Source organism: Carlito syrichta, unplaced genomic scaffold (genome assembly GCF_000164805.1).
Source record: "Carlito syrichta isolate Samal-C Ts95f unplaced genomic scaffold, Tarsius_syrichta-2.0.1 Scaffold230908, whole genome shotgun sequence".
NCBI lineage: Eukaryota > Metazoa > Chordata > Mammalia > Primates > Tarsiidae > Carlito > Carlito syrichta.
The window spans coordinates 205974-233794 of record NW_007175004.1 but is presented as its reverse complement, the minus strand read 5'-3'; the positions used below and the strand labels follow the sequence as shown (position 1 = coordinate 233794).

At 40.6% G+C, this 27821-nt stretch overlaps 1 protein-coding gene across 1 annotated transcript in view; it reads left to right on the top strand.

Annotated features, from left to right (window-relative positions):
- Nucleotides 1-1952: 1952 nt before the first annotated feature.
- The window catches only part of RNF150 (ring finger protein 150), a gene marked incomplete at its 5' end in the record, with an annotated part of 98296 nt that continues 72427 nt past the window's right edge, over nt 1953-27821 (top strand). Inside the window, 2 exons of the mRNA XM_008051753.2 lie at nt 1953-2252; nt 26958-27029. Of these exons, the coding sequence (XP_008049944.2) occupies nt 1953-2252; nt 26958-27029 (372 nt within the window). The remainder of the gene's footprint in view (nt 2253-26957; nt 27030-27821) is intronic.

Here is a 27821-nt window from a genome sequence, read left to right as displayed (position 1 = left end):
CTCCAACTCAAAAAAAAAAAAAAAAAAAAAAAAAAGAAAATAATAATTTAATTAGAAAGAAAAGGGGCACACTCAAGAAAAAGCATGGGTGCCCTAAGAGAAAGGGTACGTGTTTGCCTTTGACAAGAAGCTTTATATACTTTTGCAATGATGATTTAGCAAACCATGAGCTAAGAGTAGAGGGCTGCAGGTATCTGGTCACGAGCGTTGATTATCATCTCTTAACTTTTAAGTTTGCAAGGACTTTCTAAATAATAAAAGTTATGCTCTAACTAGATTTGGGTTTTTCTTAGAACATCATGTCTGTGTTTTGGGTGATTCCCTATTAAGTTTCTGTGATTTACTGCACTGGTCATTCCACATTCCAACCCACAAGGTAGTCAGGTCTGATATGCCTATTTGGTCCAGTGAAGGTCATGTATGGATAAGAAAGATGCCTGAATGCTTACCCTATTTTAATCTAGACTTGCCTAAGAAATCCTACCTAACTACTTCTAATCTATGTTAACTATGCCTGTGTTAATTCCATCTAACTGACTGGCCTTAGCATGTGAATAAGGCCAAGTTTAAGCAGCTACAGTTTGGTTTAATTTTGTCCTACACCGTCCTATTTGTAAGTTTGCTCCCTTTAATTTGTAATCACCTCAGGTAATGGGATATTTCCATGCAGACGTGGGGCCTGTGTGCCCTACTCATCTTGTATCTTTCTCCATGAATTTGAATTGGGGTGATTCCTCAGAACCTATCCTAGTGAAATTAATATTCTCATCCTTTTATCAGTCACAATGACACGATGGGTTGATTCATTTGAACCTGGTGTCATATCATTAAAAGACCCCCAGAGAGGTCCCAGATCTTCCCCCCGAGAGGCTGCACCTCACACAATGTCATGAAGCATAAGGAAAATGACCCATATAACTCAGGTCCAAGAAAAGTGCCACTTTTGCTTCAAACTATTCAATAACAGGGGCAGTGTGGTGGGGGGAGTATTTAAGAGTAGGGGTAAAACAATCCTGGGATTATCTGTACTACCTTCAGTTTCTCTTTGCTTGGTATGTGATCCCACAAGCTGCTTCCATTGCATTAGGTAAAACAAGCAGAAAGGAGTTCTGGGGTCATTATTTTATGTTGGTGAAATTATATTAGAGCTCTTTAAGAAACCCCTCTTCTTTTTTTTTTTGGTTGCATGAGTACTCACTATAGGAGAAAATTGCCTTGGAAGTGGCATAGGTCTGTGATTAAATATTCATAGTGTCTGTGTTGGGGAAAAGGAGAGGGGTGTCAGACAGTCGTCGTAAAACTGGGCATTGTTGCCCAGCTCGGTGGCTCAGCCTGTAATCCCACGCCTTTGGGAGGCTGAGGTGAGTGGATTGCCTGAGCCCGCAGGTTCGAGACCCACCTGGGCAGCAAGACCTCATCTCTACAATAAATCAAAAAAATCAGCCGGACGTGGTAGCACATGCCTGTAATTCCAGCTACTCGGAAGGCTGAGGAGGAAGGATCGCGGAACGCAGCAGGTCGAGGCTGCGGTGGCCGGGAGCGGCCACTGCACTCCAGTCTCGGCGACAGAGTGAGACTCCAACTCAAAACAAAAAACAAAAAAAACTGAGCATTGTACCCTTTTGCCATGGAATGCAGAGTCCCATTCCCCCCCTCATGGGATCTGTGGACTGCAACACAGAACTATCAAAGGGGCTGATCAAGAAGGGCCCACCTGTGCCAGACCTAAGGTCCACACTTTAGAGGGTTCAGAGAGTAGTCTGATCATGACTTCACTGGTGCCGGAGTAGGTTCCTTTTTTCACATACACAGCAGCAGCATCCCTAGGTAGCTGAAGAAAGAGAAAATTCAACTCAGGTTTTAGCTATTAGGTCTTCCTAGCCTGGCACAGCATCCCCAAAAGTAGTGAGGGTGTTGGGTTGCCTACTTGGCCCAGACATTGATTACCCCCCATCGTGTCTCCTAATCCTCCATTGTCCCTTCCTGCCCCTCTCACCCCAGGTGTAGAAGACATCGTGGCCATAATGATTCCTGAGCCGAAAGGGAAGGAGATAGTGAGCCTGCTGGAAAGGAACATCACCGTGACAATGTACATCACCATCGGGACCCGGAACTTGCAGAAATATGTGAGCCGTACTTCGGTCGTCTTTATCTCCATCTCCTTCATCGTCCTGATGATCACTTCCCTCGCATGGCTCGTCTTTTACTATATCCAGAGGTTTCGATATGCAAATGCCAGGGACAGGAACCAGGTGAGTAGCGAGAAGTTAAACGATTAAAACATTTTTAGGGGCCGGGCTGGGTGGCTCAGTCTGTGATCCCAGCACTTTGGGAGGCCGAGGCGAGTGGATTGCCTGAGCCTGAGCCCACGGGTCCGAGACCAGATCGGGCAACTTGGCAAGACGTCGTCTCTACAAAAAAACAAAACATTAGCATGATAGCGTACACCTGTCGTTCTGGCTACTTGGAAGGTTGAGGCGGAAGGATGGCGGGAGCCCAGCAGGTCAATGCTGGGGTGGCCATGAGCGTGCCATTGCACTCCAGCCTGGATGATGGAGTGAGACACCGACTCAAAAAAAATTTTTTTTTAATTTATTACAAAAGTAATATTTATGATTGTATAAACTGGGAACATCACAGAAAATACCAAGACAAAATCAAATTCCCTATTATACCTCCACCGTTAACACTTCTTATATAGTTTTTCAGATGTTTCCCAAATGTACCTATTTTGGTGCTTTACTAGCTTTCTGTTAAATGGAGGTGATTTGTCCCACATTCTTATGGCCTGTTTTTTGACATTTATTTACACACATAATAAGGTGAGAAAAGGGAAGTGAGCCAAGATTAGATTAATAGTGTGAACAGAATTTGGAAAGAGCCAGGATTTCCATAAACAAAAGAAGAGGAGATAAAATTAAAAGCTATTTTAAATAGCAATTAAACATATAATATAGACTCATGACATAAAATGCAAAAGGCATAAAATGGTATATAATGTGTGTCTCTCAGTTACCCAGCTCACCTCCTAGGATTATCTCTTCCAGGGATATTTTATGCACTTATAAACACATATAGTTGTGTGTTTGCCTGTTAGATCATTTTTAGTTAGTTAATTAAACAAGTGATAGCACACTTAATTCTGTACATTTCTCTCACTTGCTTCTGAGAATTAATTCACATCAACACACCAACCAAGCTGTCTTCTCATTTCTTTTTCTTTTTTTTTTTTTCTTTTTGAGTTGGAGTCTCACTCTCTCACCCAGACTGGAGTGCAGTGGCACACTTCCGGCCACCGCAGCCTCAACCTGCTGGGCTCCGGCAATCCTTCTGCCTCAGCCTTCCAAGTAGCTGGAACTACAGGCATGTGCTACCATGCCCGGCTAGTTTTTTATTTATTGTCTCACCAAGTTGCCTGGGTGGGTCTTGAACCTGCGGGCTCAGGCAATCCACTCACCTCGGCCTCCCAAAGCGTGGGATTTCAGGCTGAGCCTGGCCTGTCTTCTCATTTCTAATGACTTCATTGCATTTCATTTTCATATTTATTTAGCCAGCACCTATTAATGGACATATTTGCTCTTATTAAAAAAATCACACATGACATTTAGCACATTTGTAAATATATCAAAGCTAAATCCTGGAAGTTTAATTACTAGGGAAATGGTGTGTGTATTTTAAATTATGCTAGATATTGCCACATTGTCTGCCAAAAAAACTTTGAACCAATTTACTTTTACCACAACAATATACAAAAATTAGTGTTTCTCTTCACAAAGTGGTGATTTTATCTTTTGGAGGTATATGCCCAGAAGAGGATCGCTGGGTAATAAAGGTAGTTTTATTTTTAATTTCTTTAGGAACCCCCTTGCTGTTTTCCATAATGGCTGCATCAATCTACAGTCCTACCAAGAGTGTACTAGGGTTCCCTTTTCTCCACAACCTGGGCTACAGTTATTATCTCTTGTCTTTTTAATTTTTTTTTATTTTTATAATAGCCATCCTAATAGGTATGAAGTGTTATACCTGTGAATACCTAATCACAGTGGTATTCATATAGTTCTGCATATCTATAGGCCACGGGTGCAGAAGAACATTCTCTCAGGTTTCTCTCCTCTACTTTTTAAATTTAATTTTTATGATTAAATCTTCAGTCTGTAGAGAACTCATTTCAGCATAAAGAATAGAGAGCCAACATTACTTGCTTTCAAATGGCCTACCATTTTTGTAATTTATTTAATCATTAATCTTTCTCCCCTCCTCATGTGCAAAATCTTTATCATCACAGCTACTTATATGCAGCTGGAGACCCTCATACTATGTGAACAACCACGGAAACAAAGTGAACACCACATGTTCTCACTCATAAGCAGGCCCTGATCACGGGTCACACAAGCACTAACGTGGGATTGGCTATGCCCATATAAACTTGGTTCTATCTCTATGCTCTCTAAACTGTGCCATTAATCTGTGTATTCATACTCCAGTGCCATATTGCTTTGAGTATTCTAGAATTATATCTTACAGCTATTCATGCTAATTTCCTTTATTGCTCTATTTTCACTCTTCGTGTTAGTATGAACTTAGACTAACTATATCTGTTTTTTTTAATTTACAGAATATCATAGGAGAAATGTGTAACTTTATGATGTTGAATCTTTCTTTTCAAGTATTTGTTTTTTCCTTATTCAAATCTTTGTTTTATTCCAAGTAGTGCTTTTTAATACTTAATCTCATACATTTTTCTTATGCTTAATACAGGGTTTTTTTTTATTTTAAAGATGTGGGGTACAATTCAGGGTTAGGTATACAAATGTTCATTATGCAGGTACCTTTGTTGATGAGGTGTGCTCCTCCCCTCCCCGACCACCCAGCAGTTTCCCACTACTGCCAATCCCTTTCTTACAATATCATGATAATTGTTCAAGGTTCACTTATGAATGAGAACGTGTGGTACTCAGTTCTTTGTTTCTGTGATAGATCACTCAGTATTATAGACTCTAAGTCCTTCCTAGTTGCTGCAAAATTCATAATTTTGTGCTTCCTATGGCTGTGTAATATTCCGTCGTGTATATGTGCCACGTCTTTTTTATCCAGTCCTCTTTCGATGGGCAGCACGGATGGTTGCATGTTCTTGCTACTGTGAACAATGCTGCAATAAACATATGTGTGCAGTTATCTTTTTCATAGAGTGATTTGAGTTCCTCCAGGTATATTCCCAGTAGGGGTATTGCGGGATCGCATGGAAGGTTGATTTTTGGATCTTTTAGGAATCGCCCCACTGTTTTTCACAGAGGTTGTACTAGTTTACACTCCCACCAATTTGATTATTATCTTTCTGTTAGAAATTACATTCTATTTTACATATAGAAAGCATTTGAGTGTTGCAAATTTTGCACATTATCAACAGCCTCATTATTATCACCTTAATAATAAAAATAGTAATGGGTAGTATTTATTATATCCAAACATGTTCTAAACACTCTCCACATGTGTTTACCTAAGTAGTTTCCTTAATAATTCTATAGATAAGTTTATTGTTCTCATTTTACAGAGGTGGAAACTAAACAAAGAGAGGTTAAATAACTTTCCCAAGATCACACAGCTAGTTACTCATAGAGTCAGCAATTGTACCAGCAGTCCATGCTCTTAAAAACTACATTGTAGTATTTGTAATTGTGTGTATTCATTTATCAGAACTACATTCATAATATCCATAGTCACTGATCACGTATATTTTTCAAATTTTCAGCTTTCTATTTTTTTTCTGTTTCTAATTTCATTGATTTGTACCTCCAGATTAATCTAAAGTAATAGTGGTTATAGTGAACATGTTTATCTTCATTCCATATTTAATAGGAGCATATTCAGTTTAATGGGATTGTTTTCATGATTTCTTCATTATACTATTTCTCCATGTAGTCTTCTAGGTTGAGATGTATATTTTAGGATATCATAAAATGTATAATGTCAGGAATGTCATATTATTTCTATTTTATTAAAAGTTTTGAATAAAGAATAGAGGTTTAACAGACCCAACACAGATGATAATCAAAAATGGACTGGATAAAGAAAATGTGGCATATATACATAATGGAATATTATGCAGCCATAAAGAAGAACAAAATCATGGCTCTTGCAGCCACTTGTATGCAGCTGGAGACCATCATATTAGGCAAACTATTGCTGAAACAAAGAACTGAATGCTGCATGTTCTTGCTCATAAGTGAGGCCTGTTCACTGGTCACACGAGCAGAAGGATAGGATTGGCAGATGCTGGACACTGCTTGGGGTGAAGAGAGGAAGTGGAGGCATGTGGCAACACACTGGGTATCTAGTCCACTATCAGGGGAGAGAGGGCCAGCTAGAAGCATGTAGCCTACTTATATAATAAATCTCACTTGTATTCCACAACTCTAAAATTTTTTAAAAAATTTTTTTAAACATGTTTAAACAACTGCCTTTTCAATGACTTTTTTTAAAACATGTTTAAACAACTGCCTTTTCAATGACTTTGGAGTAAGTTTTCTCTTTTGATTTATTAAAGGAATGGATTATATTAATGGACTTCTTGATATGAACTATACTGAATTTTCAGTAAATACTATTCCTCTAATGTGTGTTAGATTATATTTGTCAGTATTTTATTTAGTATATTATTTATTTTTTTACCTTTATATTCATATGTGAAATTTGTTCATAGAATACATTTTTATCATGTGGAGGTAGCATATTTACATGGCTACCCTCCGGCAATGCATTTCTAGGACATTTTCATCATTGCAGAAAGTCCTTTCGGGCAGCTCTGCTCCAGAGCGTTTTAAATAGCCCTGGAACTGGCTGATCCTGAAAGTATTAGTAGAAATTTTCTGTAAATTAATAAGATTGGAGTTTGTGTTTGTTTTAGGAGGATGACTCTTTCTTTTCTATTTATTTTGTGGCAATTGCTTTGTTTAAAGTATTGGTTGCTTCTGGAACAATTTTTAAAAACATTTTATTGCTTTATATTGCTTTCTTCTGACTCTTCAAATGATCCATGCTCATTTTAATACATTTTGGCAGTCATGGAAAAACACTGAAAGAAAAAGCAAGTTGCCCACCATGCCGCTGAATTGTTAACAATTGGTTATGTTACCTTTTAGGTATTTTTAACCCTCTACATATACTTTCACAAATTATCATTATATGTGTTTCTGTGTATGTATAAGACACAAACACATACAAATAAATTTTATGTTCTACCTTTTATTAAACAGTGAGCATTTTTCACTGTTATTAAATAATCTTCAAAAACATGATTTTTGTGGCTACATAGTAGTCACATCACTTTCCAAAAGTAGGAGAGTTACTTATTTTCTTTATTTGCTAGTTGCTTAAACTAAATGAGAATATGTCTTTCTCTATGGGTCACAGCGAAGATTAAATGGATTAACGTGTAGTATTTTTAAAGCCACCGAGCATGACACTAATGATTTAATCAGCTCTTAATGAATATTATCCATTATTACTATCATGTAGATTCCCTGATAACAATGCACAAATTTAATTTTGCCACTTTCATGAAATATTCTGGCACATAGATGGACAGAGGGCAGTGAAAATGAATGAAGAATCAACATATGAATGGTTCCTATGGAGTTACATAGGAAGAAACTATGCATATAAATATAAATCATTTATTTAAAAGATAGTCACCCAGCTAATCAGGCCATGATAAATAGAAATGGTATCATTATATTTTCAAGTCTATAGCTATTCCAAGCAATCATTAGGCAGTTGGGGCAGATGAAATGTTAAGTTTGAGCTAGTTGAGTAATTATTGCAATCATTATTTCACACTCTGCAGGTGGAAATAACTTGCATGTCTGTCTAGGTACCTGCATTCTCTGATGTATGTGAAAAACAAATTGGAAGGTAATGTCGTTCATGGGGTTTAGGCTTTTATTCTGCTCTCATTTTATTAACTTTCCTTGAATTGCAGGATGTTACCATCAGGGTCACTCAGTGAATTGGGATCGTGTTCAAAGTTAACTGTGTTTCCTGGTCAAACTGACACTATACTTTAGCCCTTTGGTGGATTGAATAAGAACACAAAATTTCCCTTAGAAAATATTTCTCTTTTAATGAACAATGTTCCATTCCATTCAACAGAAAGTTACAGCTGTGCGAGCTATAGCTATAATAAGCACCAGGTTAACTCATATCATTTATTTGTACTAAAGCATTATTGGCCTTCAGAAAGTGTGACTGTTGGGTTAGATGTAGGCTCACAGCCTGAAATGGAATATCAAAGGCATTCATTTTATATTGATGAAGTCTCCAGTCACTCAGGTATGTGAGCGACTGAACTTGAATTAGCCAGATTTGGGCAGATCACAATTAAAAGTAAGGCACCGGCATCTTACGTGATCCTGACCCCTTTTATGTCACATTATACCTAGAGAGGATCAGTTCAATGCAGTTTCCCATGGAGGAAGGCTTGCTAGATGTTCTTTGCCTTAGCTTCACAGCAGGGTCTTTTAGATGGTATCGTGGAGAATAAGGGCTGCAACTAAAAGTGCATAGAGAGATTTGTCTGATGTGCCATGTTTCCTGAGGCAATTATGCCCAATTAAACCAACTTTAGAGTCAGATGGGTCTGGATTCAGATCTTTGCTCTGGTGATTCCTGGTGGTGTGCTGCACATGTTACTTCACCTTTCTACACCTAGGCATCCTCACATGTGGAGTGAGGATGAGAACATGCCAGTTCCATATGAGAATCGAATGAGAAAATCCTTATGACATGTTATTAGAAGGTTGCCACTTTGAATGGATAAAACAACTCTTGGAATATTCTATCCCCCCCAAAAATGTGAATACTTCAATTCTTACATACCTCACATGTAGTTAGGTCTACATGTAAGCTTTTTAGCCCTAGTGACACTGTTTGAAACCAAATGGGATCTTGCTTCCACCTTTTTTTTTTAGAGTCACAGAAAAAACTTTCTGAGCTCTGTCCTTCGGGGTTTAATGGAGGCTTCATCATGTAAGCATGATTGATGAAGTCATTGGCCATTGGTGATCCACTCAACCTTCACCTCTGCTTCTCTCTCCAAGGTCAGGAATGGGGTTGGCAGTGCTCGAAAACTCCAGAACTTTAATCATGTGGTGAGTTCTCCAGGCAACCAGCTATCATTCTTAAGGGCTTTCCAAAAGTCACCTCTTTAACACAAACCCAGGGGGTTTGTTACTAATAACAAATACTGTCCTTTTACCTTTATTACTCCTATCACTGACTACAAGCGTTTTAGGAACTCTGGCTGGGAATAGAGATTGAAGACCAAAATATGTATTTCTTATTATATATCACAATTTTTGCAAAGACTCACTATTAATAACTCCCCAATTTGCTCTCAGAATCATTCTGGCTTGAATGAGAAGTCATAGTTTCTACCCTGTGTGTGAGAGAAGGGAAGGAAAGGATCAAGGATGAAAATAGGCCAACTCTCATGGCATTTACTGAAATAGGAAAGACAGGAAGAAGAGGTCCAGACAGGCTGGAGGATCAAAAACTTGGGTTTGGCAATGTTACATTTAGAAACCTTTTACATAGTGAAGCAGAGATGCTGAGTAGGTATTTCTATATGCAAGTCTACAGCTCAGGAGAAAAGACAGAGCTGGGACTAGCCTTGTGGGAATTGTCAGCATATAGATTCCTTTTTTACATCATGGGGACAGAATGAGCTCACCAGCAGAGAGAGGGTGTCCCAGGTTGTGAGCTCTGGAGCCTGAGCCCAGGGTATGCTAATGTGGCCTCACCCACACCCCAGGCTCTCTCCCTCCATTATATCATTTTATGTACGAGTTTCTTTCCTTCCCAGTCCTTATAACTCCCTGAAGTTGTTCTGACTTTGGGCAGATCACAGTGAGAAGAAAGGCACCAGCGTCTTACATAATCATGACTCCTTTCATGTCCCATTATACCTAGAGAGGAGCTCAAGCTGGGAATTGAGAATGAAGACCAAAGTATGTATTTCTTATTATATATCACAAGATCACACAACTTCATTGTTAAGAACTCCCCAATAGCTCCTTGACTTAGACCTCGCCTTCCTGATGCACACTGGCACTCTAAGGGAAACAAGGCAAGGAGGTTGGGTTGCAGAGACCAAGCACAGCCTCACATGCCATCTGCACCCACTGCTCTTCTGTTCAGGGTCAATTTTCTATGGCCATCTTCTTCACGCGCGTTGCTTGTCTCTCCTGTGGCCCCACCATCATTTCTTGAGTCCAGCCTCCTTTGGGGATCTTGGTCTGTCAGATGGCTTGCGTGTGCCTGAGTCCAGTGACTATTTCTAGCCCTCTCTGTGTGGAGCTCAAGGATGGATGAACTCCTGCTTCCTGCTGCACCTGGTGTTATATTGTTATTTTTTACTATTTTTCCCAAATATTTTTATATACATTTGGTTGGATCTATGGACGTGAGATCCACAGATATGGAGGCCAGATTGCATCTGTTTTAAAATTCCCCACCTCTGGGGGCCTCACAGAGGATGCTCAAGATTCATCTCCATTCTACCCATCTAATGACCTGCCATCTGATGACCTCTTCTTGACTTTTGAGGCGGGAGGCCAGATTCATGACAGACTCCTGTTCCTGAATGTCAGTGAGTACTATGGACAGTTCTCCTTCTTCACCAGGAGGTCAAGAGGCATGCCTCCCTCATTCCCCATTCCTGGAGAAGCTCTGTGACACTTCAGAGCACATGGAAGCATCTCATGTGGTTAGGATGCAGGTCTTCTTGGAACACACAGGACATTTAGGAAGCGAATTTTCCTAATGTCATATGAGATCCAACAATTAGACTTATGAACCATCCTAGAAAAAGTACTACATACCTCATTGCTGTGTATTACTATGGTCACCTTCCAAGTACTCCCCTTAAGAAGCTATGCACTGATGCCAGCACCTAGTCTGCCCATCAAAGCAGTTTTGGAACTCTTCTTCTGGAATGGCCATCAGAGCTGTCATCATTATTTATTGAGGTTCGATAATTGAGTTCGCAAACTTGCCATGTGCTTTTACGTTGGCAGCACTATACAAATAACTATATTTTAATGCCCTCCCTATTCACCTGATCTGGTCCCCAGTGACTTTTTTCTTTACCCTAAGATAAAAGAAATATTGAAAGGGAGACATTTGATGACATTCAGGACATCAAAGTTAACAACGACAATGGCTCTGATGACCATTCCAGAAAAAGCGTTCAAAAATTGCCTTGTCGGGTGGACTAGGTTCTGGCATTGGTGCATAGCTTCCCAAAGGGATATTCACACATGAGGCTTGTCTCTCCTCTGACCCCATCATAGTGATATTCAGAAATGAGTTATGTAGCATTTCATCTAGGATGAGTTTGCAAACCTCAGATCTTGTATTCCAGCCTAATGGAATCTCATTTCTATTTAAGCCCAGAATACTCTTTAACATAATAAAACATAAATGTGACAGCCTCAGGCAGCAAGGTGAGGGTCCAGGTTGAGGTTTCAGAAGCTAAGACCACTTAAAAGTAAGCAGGGTTTCTATTTAATTGTGGTTTTGGTGTAAAGTAGAACCAGGGTCTTGGGCAGTTATGAGGCAATAGGACAACCCAGTGTAGTGGCTACATTGTACTATGTGGAGGTAGAAACTGACCTGATTCCTAAAGACAGGAACAGTGGTGAAGCAAGACAAAGCAAAGAAACCAGGTCAGGAGAGGAAGCTGGGGAATGGTCGTGAGCTGAAGCTTTTGTATAAGACTTTCACCTGCTGAGGAGCAGGGGACTAGCAGATGTTCCAGGATGATATGGGAAAAGAGTGGCAAGTCCCAACCCATTTGTCAAAGAAAAGGTGCCGTAATTATTAGGAAAAATATTTTACTGGTCATTTAACACATCATGGTGACTTTTCTTAGAGTTGTGGGTACAAGGAAGGGTTTACTACATGAGTTGGCTGCATGGAGGAGAAGTTTGGTCTTCTAGCTGGCCCTCTTTTCCCTTGATAGTGGACCAGATACCTTTTGTGTTTCTGTGTGCTCCCCTCCTCTTCCCTTCTTCCCTCCTCTAGCAGTGCCCAGCATCTGCCAATGCCACGCTTGTGCTAATGTGGTTAGGGTTCAGGGCCTGCTTACGAGTGAGAACATGTGGTATTCAGTTCCTTGTTTCTGTGATGGTTCACTTAGTATGATGGTCTCCAGCTGCATCCAAGTGGCTGAGAAGTCCATGATTTTGTTCTTCTTCATGGCTGTGTAATATTCCATCATGTATATGCAGCACATTTTCCTTATTCAGTCCTCTTTCAACATGCATCTGAATTGGTTCCATGTTTTGCTGTTGTGAATAGTGTGGCAGTAAACATGTGTGTACAAGTGTCTTTTTTGGTAGAGCAATTTATGTTCCTCTGGATATATTCGCAGAAGAGGGATTGCTGGATTGTATGGAAATTCAATTTTCAGTTCTTTTAGAAACTGTACACTGCTTTCCAAAGAGCTTAAATTAGCCTATGTTTTCACCAACAATGTAAAAGCATTCCCTCTTCTCTGCAACTGCATCAGCAGCTGTTGGTTTTTGACTGTTACTGGTATCGGGTGCTATTTCACTGTAGTTTTGATTTGCATTTCTCTGATGATTAATGAGGCTGAGCATTTTTTCATACGTTTGCTGGCTGTTTTCACGTCTTCCTTTGAGAAGTGTCTATTCATGTCCTTTGCCCACTTTTTAATGGGATTGTTTTGTTTTCCTTTCAGTTCTTTTGCACTCCTTGTAAATTCTGGATGTTAGGACTTTGTCAGATGTGTAATATGCAAATATGTTTTTCCCATTTGTGGGCTCTTTACTCTCTTGATGGTTTATTTTGCTGTGCAAAAACTTTTCAGTTTGATGAGGTCCCACCTGTCTATCTGAACTTTTGTTGCATTTGCTTTTGAGGACTTGGTCATGAATTTATTGCCTATTCTGATGTCCTAAAGGGTGTTCCCTACATTTTCTTTTTAGATTATTATATTTGAGGTTTCACATTTAAGTACTTGATCCATTTTGAGTGAGTTTTTTGTATATGGTTATAGGTAATAGTCCGATTTTCTTCTTCTACATGTAGCTAGCCAGTTTTCCCAGCAGTACTTACTAAATATGGTTTCCTTTCCCCAGTGTTTGTTATTGATGGCCTTGTAGAAGATGAGTTGGTGGAAAGGCTATGTTTTTATTTCTGGCATCTTTGTCTTGTTCCATTGGTTTATATGCCTATTCCTGTACCAGTACCATGCCATCTTGGTCATTGTAGCCTTGTAATACAGCTGAAAATCTGGAAGCTTTATACCTCCAGCTTTGTTCCTTTTGCTGAGAAACACTTTGGCTATTCATCCTCTTTTTTGCTTCCATATGAATTTCTGTATTGTCATTTCTAGGTCTGTGAAGAATGATGTTGGCAATTTGATGGTTATTGCATTGAATTTGTAAATTGCCTTGGGTAGAATAAACAGCTTGTAATATTGATTCTTCCAACTTACGAGCATGGGATGTTTTTCAGTTTGTTTGTATCATCCTTGATTTCCTTGAGCAGTATCTTGTAGTTCTCATTGTAAAAGATTTTCACTTCTCTGGTTAGGTAGATGCCAAGGTCTGTCTGTCTGTCTTTTTCCCTCCTTCTCTCCCTTCCTCCTTCCCTCCCTCCCTCACCCCTCTTTCTTTTTCTTTTGTAGCTATTATGAATGGGATTGTGTTTTTTATTTGGTTCTCAAGACTGCTTGTTGTTGGTGTATAGAAATGCAACTGTCTTTTGCACATTGATTTTGTAATCTGAAACTTTACCAAAGTCATTTATCAGTGTGAAAAGGTTTTTGATCAACTTTCTAGGATTTTCTATGTATAGAATCATATCATACACAAAGAGGGATAACTTAACTTTTTCTTTTCCTATTTGGATACACTGATTTCCTCCTCTTGCCTGATTGCTCTGGCTAGAACTTCCAGTACTATCTTGAATAGGAAAGGTGAGAGTGGGCATCCTTGTCTTGTTCCTGTTCTTGGAGGAAAGGCTTCCAGCTTCTGCCCATCAAGCATGATATTGGCTGCAGGTTTGGCATCGATCGCTCTTATTGTTTTGAGGAATGTTTCTTCAATGCCTAGGTATTCAAAGGTTTTTATCAAGAAGGGATAGTGAATTTTATCAAATGCTTTTTCTTCATCTAATGAGATAATCATGTGGTTCTTGGTTTAACACTTGTTAATATGCTGAATTATATTTTTGGTTTTGTGAATGTTAGACCAGTCCTGCATCCCAGGGATGAATCCCATCCATCCAGATCATGGTGGATAATCCTTGAAATATGTTGTTGGATACAATTTGCTCGAGTCTTATTGAGATTTTTGCATCTATGCTCCTTAGAGAAATTGGTCTGTAATTATCTTTCCTTGTTGGGTCTTTTCCAGTTTGGGGTATCAGGATGGTATTGGCTTCATATTGATCTATGAGAGTTTATCCCTGTCATGAGACTCTTAAGGGGTTACTTCGCTTCCTTTTTAATATGTGTATATACATTCTTTTAATTTAGTGGGTGATCTGTATGCTCTGTTAACTCTGTGCTTGCCTGTGCTTTTGTGATGGCTGCTGACATTCTTTTGTTTCTGTGTTCAAAACTTTCTTGAGTGTCTCCTGAAGGACTGATCTGGAGGTGGCATATTTTCTTGGGGATTGGATCTCTGGTAAAAATTTTAATTCTCCATCACAGATAAAGTTTAGCTTTGTGGGGTAGGAAATCTTGGTTGGAATTGCTTATCTCTGAGAATGTTAAAGATGAGACTCCAGTCCCTTCTGGCTTGTAACGTTTCTGTTGAACAGTCTGGTGCAATTCTGGTCTGACTCTTCTCTGTAGCTGCCTTTAGGATTTTTGCTTTCATGCTTACTTTGTGGAGGTGAATTACTATGTGTCTTGGCTCATGTAATTCATTGCAGGAGTATCTGAATCGCTTGTGCTTTGATAGTTTTTTGTTTGTTTGTTTGTTTGTTTGAGTTGGAATATCACTCTGTCACCCAGACTGGAGTGCAGTGGCTGCTCCCGGCCACCGCAGTCTCGACCTGCTGGTCTTTGGCGATCCTTCTGCCTCAGCCTTCCAAGTAACTGGAACTACAGGCGCACTACCACATCTGGCTAATTTTTTGATTTATTGTAGAGATGAGGTCTCACCAAGTTGCCTAGACAGGTCTCGAACCCACGGGCTCAGACAATTCACTCACTCAGCCTCCCTAGGTGCAGGATTACAGGCTGAGCCACCAAGCCTGGCTGTGCTATGAAAGTTGACTCTCCAGCGAGACATGGGAAATTTTCTTGGAAGACCTCATTGAAGGTTTTTTCCAGTGTGTTCTCAATTTTCCCTTCTATTCAGGGGATTCCAGTCAAGCACAGATTTGACTTCTTTACATAGTCCCATGTCTCTTGTAAGCTCTGCACATTCTTTTTGAGCTTCTTCTTGTTTTTGTCAGCCTGGGTTAGTTCAATAATTTCGTCTTCAAGCTCTAAGATTCTTTCCTTTGCCTTATTAATTCTGCTTCCTAGTCCTGTTATTTTGCTTTGAAATTCCAGAAGGAAGTTATTGATTTCCATGAATTCAAAATGAAAGTTTCTTCCATTGGCCAGATTAGCCTTTACTTCCTGCATGTCTTAGGTGATCTTTGCTTCTAACTTCTGGCTTTTCTTTACCATTTCAGCCATCCAATATCTGAATTACGTGTCTGTCATGGGGGATAGGTCATTCTGAGTGACTTCCATTGCTTGGGAATTGATGTCTGCTTCTTGATGTAATGACTCTTTAAGGTTTTAAGGGTTGCCAGTGTTTTTCTGCTGATTCTTCCTCATCTGTGAGGAGTAACTCTTTCCTCTTTATCAATATTCTTAAGTTTTGTTGTTTTATTGCTAGATAAATTCTTGCTGTCCTATGGCCTTTTCTTTTGCTCAATATAGTTCACTCAGGGAGAGAGAGGAGTATTCAATTCTGCTCTACCACTCTTGCTGGGCAGTGTGGTGACTTTCTGCTGCAGAGATTTCCCTGTGGTCAGACTGGTCAGAGTGCTTTTTGACTCCAGCAGCCAAGGGAGTCGAATGGACCTCCTGGCTATTGTTCACCTTGGCAGCCCAGAAACTTTCCCACCAGAAAACACTCCAGGTGCCTTTCATGTCTCTTTCTCCCCCATTCAAGTCTGCACTCAGCACTTGAGAAACAGCAAATTCCCTACCATGGAGGGACTCTCACTTTGAGCATGTGAGGCTGACAGGAAAGCCTTCCTGATGTAGAGGGGGAGGTTGGCCGCCAGATGCTGGCAGCAGGCAACGAGTGAGTACATCCAGTAGGCAAGCATTCCTGGCCTGAGAGCCAGCTGCAGGGGTCTGCTAGTGGCAAGTGAGCCCTCAAAGGGTGGCTGGCAGTTCAGAACATAGGTGCATTCCTTGCTCCATGTGGGCTCCAGTCACTCACCGCTGCTCCTGGGTTGTGCCCTCACAGTGACTTTTAAATCCCATGACAGGCTGGACACAGTGGCTCATGTCTATAATTCCAACATTTTGGGAGGCCAAAGTGGGAGGATTGCTTGAAGCCCGGAGTTCAAGACTAGCCTGGACAACATAGCAAGACCCCATCTCTTCAAGAAGTGAAAAAATAAAATTACTGGGTGTGGGGATGCACTCATATAGTCTCAATGACTCAGGAGGCTGCGGCTAGTGGATCCCTTGAGCCCAGTAGTTCAAGGCTTCAGTGAGCTATGATTGCACCACTGCTCTCCAGCTTAGGTGACAGAGCGAGACCTTCTCTAAAAAACAAAACAATCAAACACATAAATAAATATCAGGACAGACCTCTTTCCTTTCATAAGCCCTGATGATGCCCATGGAGAAGTACTTTAGGAAAATAGCCCATTGATACTACCAGCATGGACTTCTACACTGCACAGCCTGGATACCTCTCAGGTCAGCCCAGAGAGCCCATGGTCCTAGAAGGGCTGCAGATATGAAACCAGTCATAAGTGGGAGGCAGAATTGAGGTCAGACATTCAAGACCAGCCTGAACAACATAGCAAGACTCCAACTCTACAAAGTTTTTTTTTTAAAAAAATGTATTTGAGAATGTCGATTTTATGATCCCAGAATCATAGTTTTTAGAACTAAAAGGAACATTAGATATGAATTTTGGAAAGAGAAATATTACGTGATTTTTTTTCAAGGCCACAGTCAACTTGGTAATTTCAAGTCAAAGTGGTTTTCACTAGACCAATCCACCTCAGTATCACTGAGGCACAAAGACTTAGCCCATGGGGAGGGCTGCCAGTCCTCACCTAAATCATAGCAGTAAAATGAATAACTCCTGACCATCCAACATTGAACACTGGCCTTTTTGGTTTTAGAAGTAAGGGTTGACTGTTAAGTCTTTCCTAGTATAGAGTCATCCCTGGGTATCCACTGGGAATTGATTCCAGAACCCCTCTATTCCCATGGATACCAAAATCCGCAGATGCTCAAGTTCCTTATATTAAAAATGGTGTACCATTTACATATAACTATGCACATCCTCCAATATATATTATATAATCTGTAAATTACTTTTACCTAACACAATGTAAATGCTATGTAAATACTTGTTATACTGTACTTTATTTTATTTGTATTTTTTTATTGTTGTATTGTTATTATTTTTTTAAGTGACAGAATCTCACTCTGTCACTCAAGCTAGAGCGCAGTGGTGAAGTCATAGCTTACTGCAACCTCAAACTCCTGGGCTTGAGTGATCCTTCTGCCTCAGCCTCCCTAGTAGCTAAGACTACCAGGTGCATGCCACCACACTCACATGTGGCTAATTTTAGTTTTTTATTTTTGGTAGAGATGGGACGTCACTCTCTCACCCAGACTGGAGCACAGTGGCACGATCAAAGCTCACTGCAGCCTCAACTTCCTGGGCTCAAGTGATCCTCCCTCCTCAGCCTCCCTAGTAGCTAGGACTACAGGTGCATGCCACCATGCCTGACTAGTTTTGTTTTTTTTTTTAATTTTTTATAGAGATTAAATCTTACTATGTTGCCCAGGCTGATCCTGAACTCCTAGTCTCAAGTGATTCTCCCACCTTTGCCTCACAGAGTGCTAGGATTGAAGGCGTGTTTTTTTGTTTGGTTTTGTTTTTGTTTTTTCCTCAAATATGTTTGATCCACATTTGGTTGAATCAATGGATGTGGGACCCACAGATGTGGGAGGCCAACTGTATTTAGTTGAAGCTTCCCTACTTCAGAGAGTTTCGCAGAGGATGTTAAGTATTCCTCCATTCTACCCATCTAATGACCTGCCATGTAGTGACCTTTTCTTGACCTTTGAGGTGGGAGGCTAGATTCATGACTGATTCCTACTCCTGAACACCAGTGTGCACTGTGGACAGTTCTCCCCTCTCCACCAGCAGAGCAAAGAGGCATGTTCCCATCATTCCCCAGATGTGCCATTTCTACTACCACTCTTACCCTACTTAGGAAAGCCCTGAAGGATGGCAAAGCCAGCAGAGCAGTATTCCTGCAGTGGCTCATGGCTGTGGCAGGCAAGCCTGTCTTCTTGAGATGCTCTCATACATTGTTTCACTGTCTACTGGGACACCCCATCTTAGGCACAAGGAATGAGTCTCTGTCCTGAAAACTGCATGACTCCCAATTATAATAGGCACATTAAATAAATTAAGTAGGGTTCTTTTTTTGGTTTCCATGAACAATATTGCCTATTCCAAAAACCAGACCTGTTTTGATTTGTTGTTCTGTTTTGTTTTATGTGAGGCCTGGTAATGACATTGAACAAGGTTTTCTTGAAAGATTTACCTCTCCCTGAGAATACCTTTTCCTATTATTCTCAAGCTCACGGTCCACATCCCTTTGATTTCTTTTGCACGTATGGGCACTCAAACTATGTTGGAACTAGAGAAGTCATGGAGTTTAACATAAACTTCAACTTCACAGAGAAAGAGAAGGGGAAGGGACAGGATTATGCCAAGAGTGAGTCCAGGCAGAGATGCTCCTCTCTTCTAATGAATGAGAATTAAAATTGTCCCTGAAACTGTTCTAGAAGAAAGTACAAATCCCTCAGGGAGACAAAGGCAAATGTGCACATCATATCCATATAGTGTTCAGTGAGGTCCTTAGCCTTAGATTCACTTTTTTTAGATAATTCAGGTCTCAGAGCATCTTTGTCTCCTTATTTTTGTTCTGAATGGATCAAAATTATAAGCTGATAAAGCTGGAAATGACATTATTTCACACCTTACCTTATTAATAAGGGGAATTGAGACCCCGAATGTTTTCGTGACTTGGAAAAAGTCACACAGTTCATTAGTGACAGAAATAGGACAGAGGCTTGCATCTTCTAACATTCAAGCCATTGCCTTCTCCTCTATAAGACCTCCCATAAAAAATAACCCTGGTGTTCTTTCCTCACATGGTGTATGCACAAACGGGCTTAAGTCATTGCTCTAGAAGGTCATCATAGCCGTCAAGATAGTCCAATTATTTTATCCGTTTTTCTAGACTGGTGGTGATCTACATCATGGAAATCTATTGGTCTGACAGTGCGATGATTTCTGCTGTATCTGCCAGGCCTGGAAAGATCATTACTGTGCATTAGAGCCTGCGAGGAAAATTTCTGAGGCACCCATGAACACGTGAGGTTTTGGACAACTGAGGCCAACTCTGTTTACTTTGACAGTGTTCTCCCTTCTTCTAGAACATAAAAACACTTAGTTGATTTTTCCTCTTGCTGATGGTGATGCTGGTAATGAACATGATTATAAAATACAGCTGTTATTGTTAAAACAGCAAATATGATACAAAATTATCCAATCAAATGAGATAAGAAGAACATAAACTCAGTTTTGATTCTGTGTTTTGGCATCCTTATGCTCCTAAGTGTTTGGGGGTTTTTTTGTGTTTGTTTTTAGCACCTTCACTGCATTTCTGTTTATAACACAGAGCAGAAAAAGAGAAAGTGTTTTATATTTCTCACTTTCTTTTCCATTTAGATCACTAGTTCAGGTGTCTCAGGTTGAACTGGGTGCTGTTGTTTGCCATCCTTATTGGCATTTATGTAGGACTTGAGTACATGGTCCTGTATCTATTTTCCATAGTGCAGTTTATGTTTACTATTGTCCAAAAGCTAATAACATGGGTAAATATCACCTGTTTAGATGAAATCGATGAATAAATCCAATTGCCAACATGAGTCAACTCCAGAGTGAAAAGCACGGTTTGGGTCTGGTTGGGTTAGAGTAGATTCTCAGGGTACCCTTGAGAAGAGAGTGGCATCCCTAGAAAGGAAAGACTGGAAAGACTGACTTTCATCTGGGGTGGTTCCTCCATCTCCCTGAAGTAGTTCAGAGTCTTCCACTAGCATCACTTTACTCTACATTTCTGAGAATTACAAAGGCAAGAGTCCCTTTTGCAGTAGACTTCCAGTTCCAGTCCCTACACTCTGTATGCAGGTGAGGTTCAAGACTCATTTTGAGGAGGGCCTGTAGTCTTCCTTCCCCCTTTATACTTGGTGCAGTTAAAAACCCCAAAACACAAGAGATCAGCTATGAAAGCAACAGCTGCTTTATTTCTCACTCGGTCGCCCAGACTGGAGTGCAGTGGCCGCTCCCGGACACCGCAGCCTCGACCTGCTGGGCTCCAGCGATCCTTCCACCTCAGCCTTCCGAGTAGCTGGAATTACAGGTGCGCTACCATGCCCGGCTGATTTTTTTATTTATTATAGAGATGAGGTCTCGCCTGCCCAGGCGGGTCTCGAACCCGTGGGCTCAGGCAATCCACTCACCTCAGCCTCCCAAAGGCGCGAGATTACAGGCTGAGTCACCGAGCCCAGCTATTTTTAAGTTTTTAAAATTTTTGTTTAAATGTTGAAAGTGGGACATTTTTCTGTGTGTGATTTTCATGTCACTTAAAAAAATGAATGTACTGATAATACTTGGACATTCCTTTTTTAAAAAACTTCATGCTGCTTTTTTCCTTATTTTTATTGATCCAGAATCCTTACAGAAATAAATTCAGTACTACATAGTCCCATAGTCATCATATAAGAGAGGGATCCAAAAAAACACCCAGAATTAATTTTTGGAGGGCAGGTCCCCTTGTAGTACAGGTTTCCCACTAGGAATGTGTTCTAGGAACCCATAGGCATCAGTATACCAGCTAGCATTGTTGTGAGAGATTGTATTCAGCCTCAGTAAATTTTGTTTCTTTCAACGTGTTTGCCCATTTCATAATGGGTGATTTATGAGCAATCCGCCCACACCACACTGAGTGTTTAGCATTTTTTGACCAAAAGACAGCATCATCCCTGTGCCCCATCCTCCCTATCCACCTCATCTCACCCCAAGAGACTTTTGTTTCCCAGGATGAAAAAAGTCCTCACAGGGAAATGTTTTGTGTTGTGGAAGAGGTGAAACAAAAGCAATAGAAGCACTAAAAGGCATCAACATTGATGAGTTTAAAAACTGTTTTGAGCAGTGGAAGAAACATCTCAACAGGTGTATGACATCAAATGGAGAGTACTTTGAAGGTGACTGAAGTTTAAGCTTGTAGGAATTCTGGGGGTTTGGGGGATCCTCCTTGTATATCTCAGTAGCTGATTTTCCTATATTCTTCAGGTACTGGACCATCTGTTCTGCCCCTGCCAGGAAAAACTTTCATATCCTTCATTCGCCACTGCTAAAGTTCCAGCTTTTTCCCAAAAGAGGTGTGACTCAAGAACAGGGAAAGGGGAGAGAATACCATTATGCCATTTTTTAAAAGAATGATTGAGGAAAATATATCTTTCTGCCTTTGTGATTCATTTGATTTCTCAGGGCTTCCAGGGAGGAAGGCCTCATAGCCTCGATGTGGAAGAGGACTTTCTCACCATATCTTTACTATACCTTCTCTGTTTAGATACGCAAATCCTTAGCATTGTGTTCCAATTGCCTACAGTATTCAGTACAGTAGCATGCTTTACCGGTCTGTAGCCTAGGAGCAATAGGCTGTCTACCACATAGCCTGGGAGTGTGGTTGGCTCTATCACGTAGGTTTGTGTAAGTACACTCTGTGATAGGCACGCAATGACAGCATGGCCTAATGACGTATTTCTCAGAACGTGTTTCTGTCGTTAAGCCACATATGACTCTACGTTCTCTCACTCTCTCTCTCAGTCTGTTAACCCTGCTAATTTGAGAAGCCCATGTCCTAAACTACTTAATCTTCTCTTGAACTTTTTTCACCTCTCAGGACCCAGTCATTCAAATGCCAGCAACAGAATTTGTCTAATTCCCTAATCAATAACTTTACTGTTAGCCATAATCCCCGATGATGCCTTAATTTTGGCTTACCTTACATTTCTTAGATGGACATGCCATTTTTTAAAAACTCAAGGCAGTCTGTATTTTTATTTTAAAGGGCATGGGAAGGTTTTTTGTTGTTGTTTTTCTGGGAGAGAGACGGGATGTTTTCAAAAGTCACTCTGTTTGTATTCAGGTAGAGCCAAAATTTAAAGTAGTCTTTGAACTTACCTTACATGTTCACATTTAAGAAAGGCATGTTTCATTTGCTAAAGAATTGTTTTAAGTGAAGTTGAATTTTGAAAACATTATTTTTAGTTCACCAGTTTTTAAAAAAAGTTGGCTCTTTTTGAGTATAATCTATGATCAATGTATGAAAATATTTTTTGCCACTCAATTACTGTGCTCAGACTTTGAAAATTAAAAAACAATTAAGGATTGAATTAGTTCCAAATATTATAGTACTAATTAAACACAATTATCAAAATTTCTGTGCGCTTTACTTAAAAAGAAAAATGATCAGTAATTATTTATTTGGGGTCCAGATTTCTTCTTGGGATCTAAATATAAGTTCTGTAGATTTGTGGCATTTACAAGAACTTTCTCAGTGCCTTTCAATTCTTACCCAAGCCTTCTTCAATGGAGAGTGGCTGTTAGTCAATACTGGCTGTTTTTGCCAAGGCTAGACCACAACTCTGCCTACCTTATGGCTTGTATCACTTAAAGTTTGTCTGTCAGTTTTCCCATTAACTGGCTAAGTTTCTCAGGTTGTCTTCCATGCTTTAAAAAATTATCTACTGACTTAATATTTTATTCTGTCATTATGGTAAGGATTTTCCACTAGATTATAAGCTACAGAGGACGGGAATTTGCGTGTTTGTGTGTGTGTGTGTGTGTGTGTGTGTGTGTGTGTGTGTGTGTGTTTGTGTTTTGCTACCTTTTTTCTAAAACCCAGACCTGTTCTTGGCACAGACTAAGTAATCAAAAATATGTTTGTGACCGGTGAACATTCTGAGATGATACGCATTTGGAAAATTTCGCTTTATGTGTTTGTGGGTCAGCGCTTCGGCCTGGCTTCTTCTCAGATGGACACGGAAGTCCTGTAGTGGACTTCACCTGGCTCCAACTGTATTTAAGTCTGCACTTCTGGAGCGGTCCGGAGGCCCCCAAATTTTTGTTCCTGTTGATTTTTCCCTGACAGCAGACAAAGCCTCACACTGCCCTCAATTCCCACCCCCCACTCTTTATTTCTTTTGAAGGATCAGTTTTCCATAGTACTCATCTTGTTTTCATAGTGTTAGAAGCTGTATTTTTGTACAGGAAAATAATGTTCGCAACATTAATCGCTAATAAACATTGTGTTAAACAGTAATAAAGGAAGGAATTCTTGTTTAATAAATGGACATGCAAGAAAAAAATGTGTTGAATGGTTAAGTGCCAATTCTTGAAGGCAGTTTTATTCTATGTGCTGGTGACATATGGGATAATAGGAAGCAAAATAAACACCAGCTTGTTTCAGGGAGCTTATATGAGGGAGTGATCATATGCACAGATGTCAAATTTCCAATGTGACAGTGCTATAAAACAGAGGTACAAAGTGTTGTGAGGGTCTAGATGAATGAGTTCTTGCTGGGAGACATCTAAGAAGAGCTCCCTGAAGAAATAGCTTGAGTTGAAACCAAAGCATGAGTAGGTAGTCACCACTGGAATAGGAGAAGAAAGTTCCAGAATGTTTAGTTTCACCTCAGTTCAATTCTGTCCCTCTTACTCTCATGTTTCCCATGGTATTTATTACCACAGGCCCTCCCCTCCCCCCGCTGACTCCTTAGTTTGTTAGTTTGTTAGCTGCCCATGGACTTCTGCATACAGTGTATGTACGTCTCCTTTTAGGAAACAGCCGAAACACTTACCCTCTGTTAAAAATGTTATTATTATTTCAGGAATGAAGGAGGCAATCCCAAAGAGAAACATGAATGAATAAGGAAAACATCTACCCATCTACTTATTTACTTTAACTGTTGTGTGCTTAGGCAAGTGCCATGTGATAAGGACTTACTAGATTTTGACTGACTGGTTAGTTAGTCACTTAGCTGGTAGGCTGGATGACTGGTTTGCTGGCTGGACAGATATTGGGTGGTTGGTTGATTGGGTGTTTGGTGAATAGAGGTAAAAGTGGTAGATTCGCTTTGGGTTTGTTTTTTTTTTTGGCGGGGGGGGGTTGAGTGGGAGTCTTCACTCTGTCATCCAGGCTGGAGTGTAGTGGCACACTCACGGCCGCAGCAGCCTCAACCTGCTGAGTTCAGGCGATCCTTCCGCCTCAGCCTTCCAAGTCGCTGGGAACAACAGGTGTACACCACCATGCCTGGCTAATTTTTTGATTTATTGTAGAGATGAGGTCTCACCAAGTTGCCCAGGCTGGTTTCAATCTCCTGGGGTTAGGCAATCCTCTCACCTCAGTCTCCCAAAGTGCTGGGATTATAGGCATGAGCCACTGCCCTGGCCCACTTCAGTTTTTAAAGTCAGAGTAATTTTATTCAGATTCTGGCTAACCTTTCATTTCCTTTATAACATTGAACAATTTGCTTAAGCTCTGTAAGTCTCCATTTGTTCTATAAATAGTACTTTTCTCATGGAATTATTATTATTATTATTATTATTTTAAGTTGGAGTCTCACTCTGTCGCCCAGGCTGGAGTGCAGTGGCCGCTCCCAGCCACCGCAGCCTCGCCTGCTGGGCTCTGGCGATCCTTCCGCCTCAGCCTTCCAAGTAGCCAGAATTACAGGCATGCACTACCACGCCCAGCTGATTTTTTGATTTATTGTAGAGATGAAGTCTCGCTGCCCAGGCGGGTCTCGAACCCGCGGACTCAGGCAATCTACTCACCTCAGCCTCCCAAAGGCGCGAGATTACAGGCTGAGCCACCGAGCCCGGCTGGAATTATTTTAAGGGTAAAGGTGGTATGTGTATATTCCTATAGCATGGTACCTAGGATATATTAAATGTTCAATATTTTAAAGGAAAGAAAGAAGCTTGAGTGCTTTTTCCAAAAGGAGAAAAATTAGTGAAAGCAAATGATTAGTCTGGGTTTAAATGTTAGCCCTGTTCATCTTAGTCCTTCAAATATATTTTACTGCTGCAAATACATATCTGTTGCAGAAGTACCCATACCTAAGAAGTATAGAAATCATGTAGAAAATGCACAAACAGCTGGGCATGGTGGCTCATGCCTATAATCCCAGCACTTTGGGAGGCAGATGAGTAAGGATTGCCTGAGCCCAGGGGTTCGAGACCAGCCTGGGCAACTTGCCGAGTCCTCATCTCTACAATAAATAAAAAATTAGCTGGGTGTAGTGGCTCATGCTTGTAGTTCCAGCTACTTGGAAGGCCAAGGCAGAAGGATCACCTGGGCCCAGCAGGTTGAGACTACGGTGGCTTGCAAGCATGTCACTGTACTCCATCCTGGGAAACAGAGTGAGACTCCAACTCAAAAAAGATAAATAAATAAAAAGAAGACACATGAACTATTTTTTTCCTTGACAAATTAAAATTTAATTATCTCCAAACTCTCTCCTCCTCCCACTCTTCTTCATTGCCCTCTCATTACATGACTGTAGAGCTTGTTAGGATAATAATTTTCTCTATCAAAAAAGAGGGGAGGCGTATGATATATTATTTCTTGGCACAGATGATGGTGGTTACCTAGGTGTTTGCTTTATAATTATTTGCTAAATGGAACATTAAGTTTTATGTATTTTATTTGCACACTCACACATACACATAGAGGAGGCGAATTTGGCATGTAAGAATGTGATGGAATGGCATGGAAAACACCTACGAATTTAAACCTAGGTTAGGTCTATATAAGCAAATGGGAAGGAATATTGCCAAGCATGATGGCTCATGCCTGTAATTCCAGCAATTTGGGAGGCCAAAGAGGAAGGATTGCTTGAGGCTGGGTGTTCGAGACCAGCCTGGGCAACATAGTGAGACCTCATCTCTACTCCCTCCAAAAAATGAAATTAGGCAGCCATAGTGACAGGACACCTCTAGTTCCAGCTACTCTGGAGACTGAGGCAAAAGTATCACCTGAGCCCAGGAGGTGCAGGTTGCCGTGAGCTGTGATTGTGCCACTGAACTCCAGCCTGGGAGACAGAATGAGACTCCAACTCAGAAAAAGGAAAAAAAAAAAAAAAGAAATATGCAAGCCATAAACCCCGACTGTAAACAAGAGGATTTATTCCAACTACTCCAGATTAACTATTTCTATCTCTGTGTCATAAGTTGAGAGAATAGAGTGACAAATGACTAAATTTTTATTTGTTTTGCTTGTTTGTCTATCTATATAGATGTTACCTACACTAGAGAATTACAGGGCAAGATCTTTCCATGTTATGTACCACTAACTTAACACTGGGCATGGAGAACTTCTCTATGACAAAACTCTTAGAGACCTTGATGAGTAGAGCCACTTTGCACAGACACTCTGTCCCGTCTCTTCCCACCTTCATCGTCTATGTTTGTGCCGTGAGGACAGGATTTCAGAGCAAGCTGCCCTGGTTTATTTAATGCCATCGGAAATGAAGTTGGGAATGACACCGCTTTATTATTAACAAGAAGCTTTTGGCTTTTCAGCGCCGACTGGGAGATGCAGCTAAGAAAGCCATCAGCAAGCTCCAGGTCCGGACCATCAGGAAGGGTGACAAGGTAGGAGGCTTTTCTCTTTTTGGGTTGGAAACTATTCAGAGAAGCTCCCGACTTTTCTGATAACCAGAGTAGAAGAGAGGGAAGAATGGAAAAGGGAAATATATGCTAATCGTTGTCCTAATGTGTCTGTTATTTATGCTCTTCTTTATTAAATATAACTTAAAGCAGTTTATAAAATGAAGACAATAGGATAATAAAATAGTTGGATAGAAAATATGAGACCCTGGAAACCAAGTGTACCAAAAAATAGATGGAGCCAGGATGAAATTACTAAACAAATGCATGATCTGAAATGTGTAACAAAAATGATTCTCAAATTTAGGTTGGGCTTTCTAGCAGCCAGTGCAAAGAAGGAGCCAGTATTCAATATTCGGGCTGAGTACCATGGCTCACGCCTATAATCCCAGTGTTTTGGAAGACTCAGGCAAGAGGACTGCTTGAGCCCAGGAGGCCGAGACCGGCCTGGGCAACATAGTGAGACCTCGTCTTTTCAAAAAATTATCTGGGTATGATGTGCATGCTGGTAGTCCCAGCTACTCAGGAGACTAAGGTGGGAGGATCACCTGAGCCCAGGAGGCAGAGGCTGTGATGAGCCATGACCATGCCACTGCACTCCAGTCCAGGGACAAAGTGAGACCCCAACTCAAAAAAAAAAAAAAAAAACAATCAGCATTCAAGCCATGTTGAATTACCTTATTCCAGCATCCCACAGATAGAAAGAAATTGGTTGTTTCTCATGTGATGACCTGAGAAAGTTGTTCCATGAATCCTTGCAAGGAAGACAGCATTGTG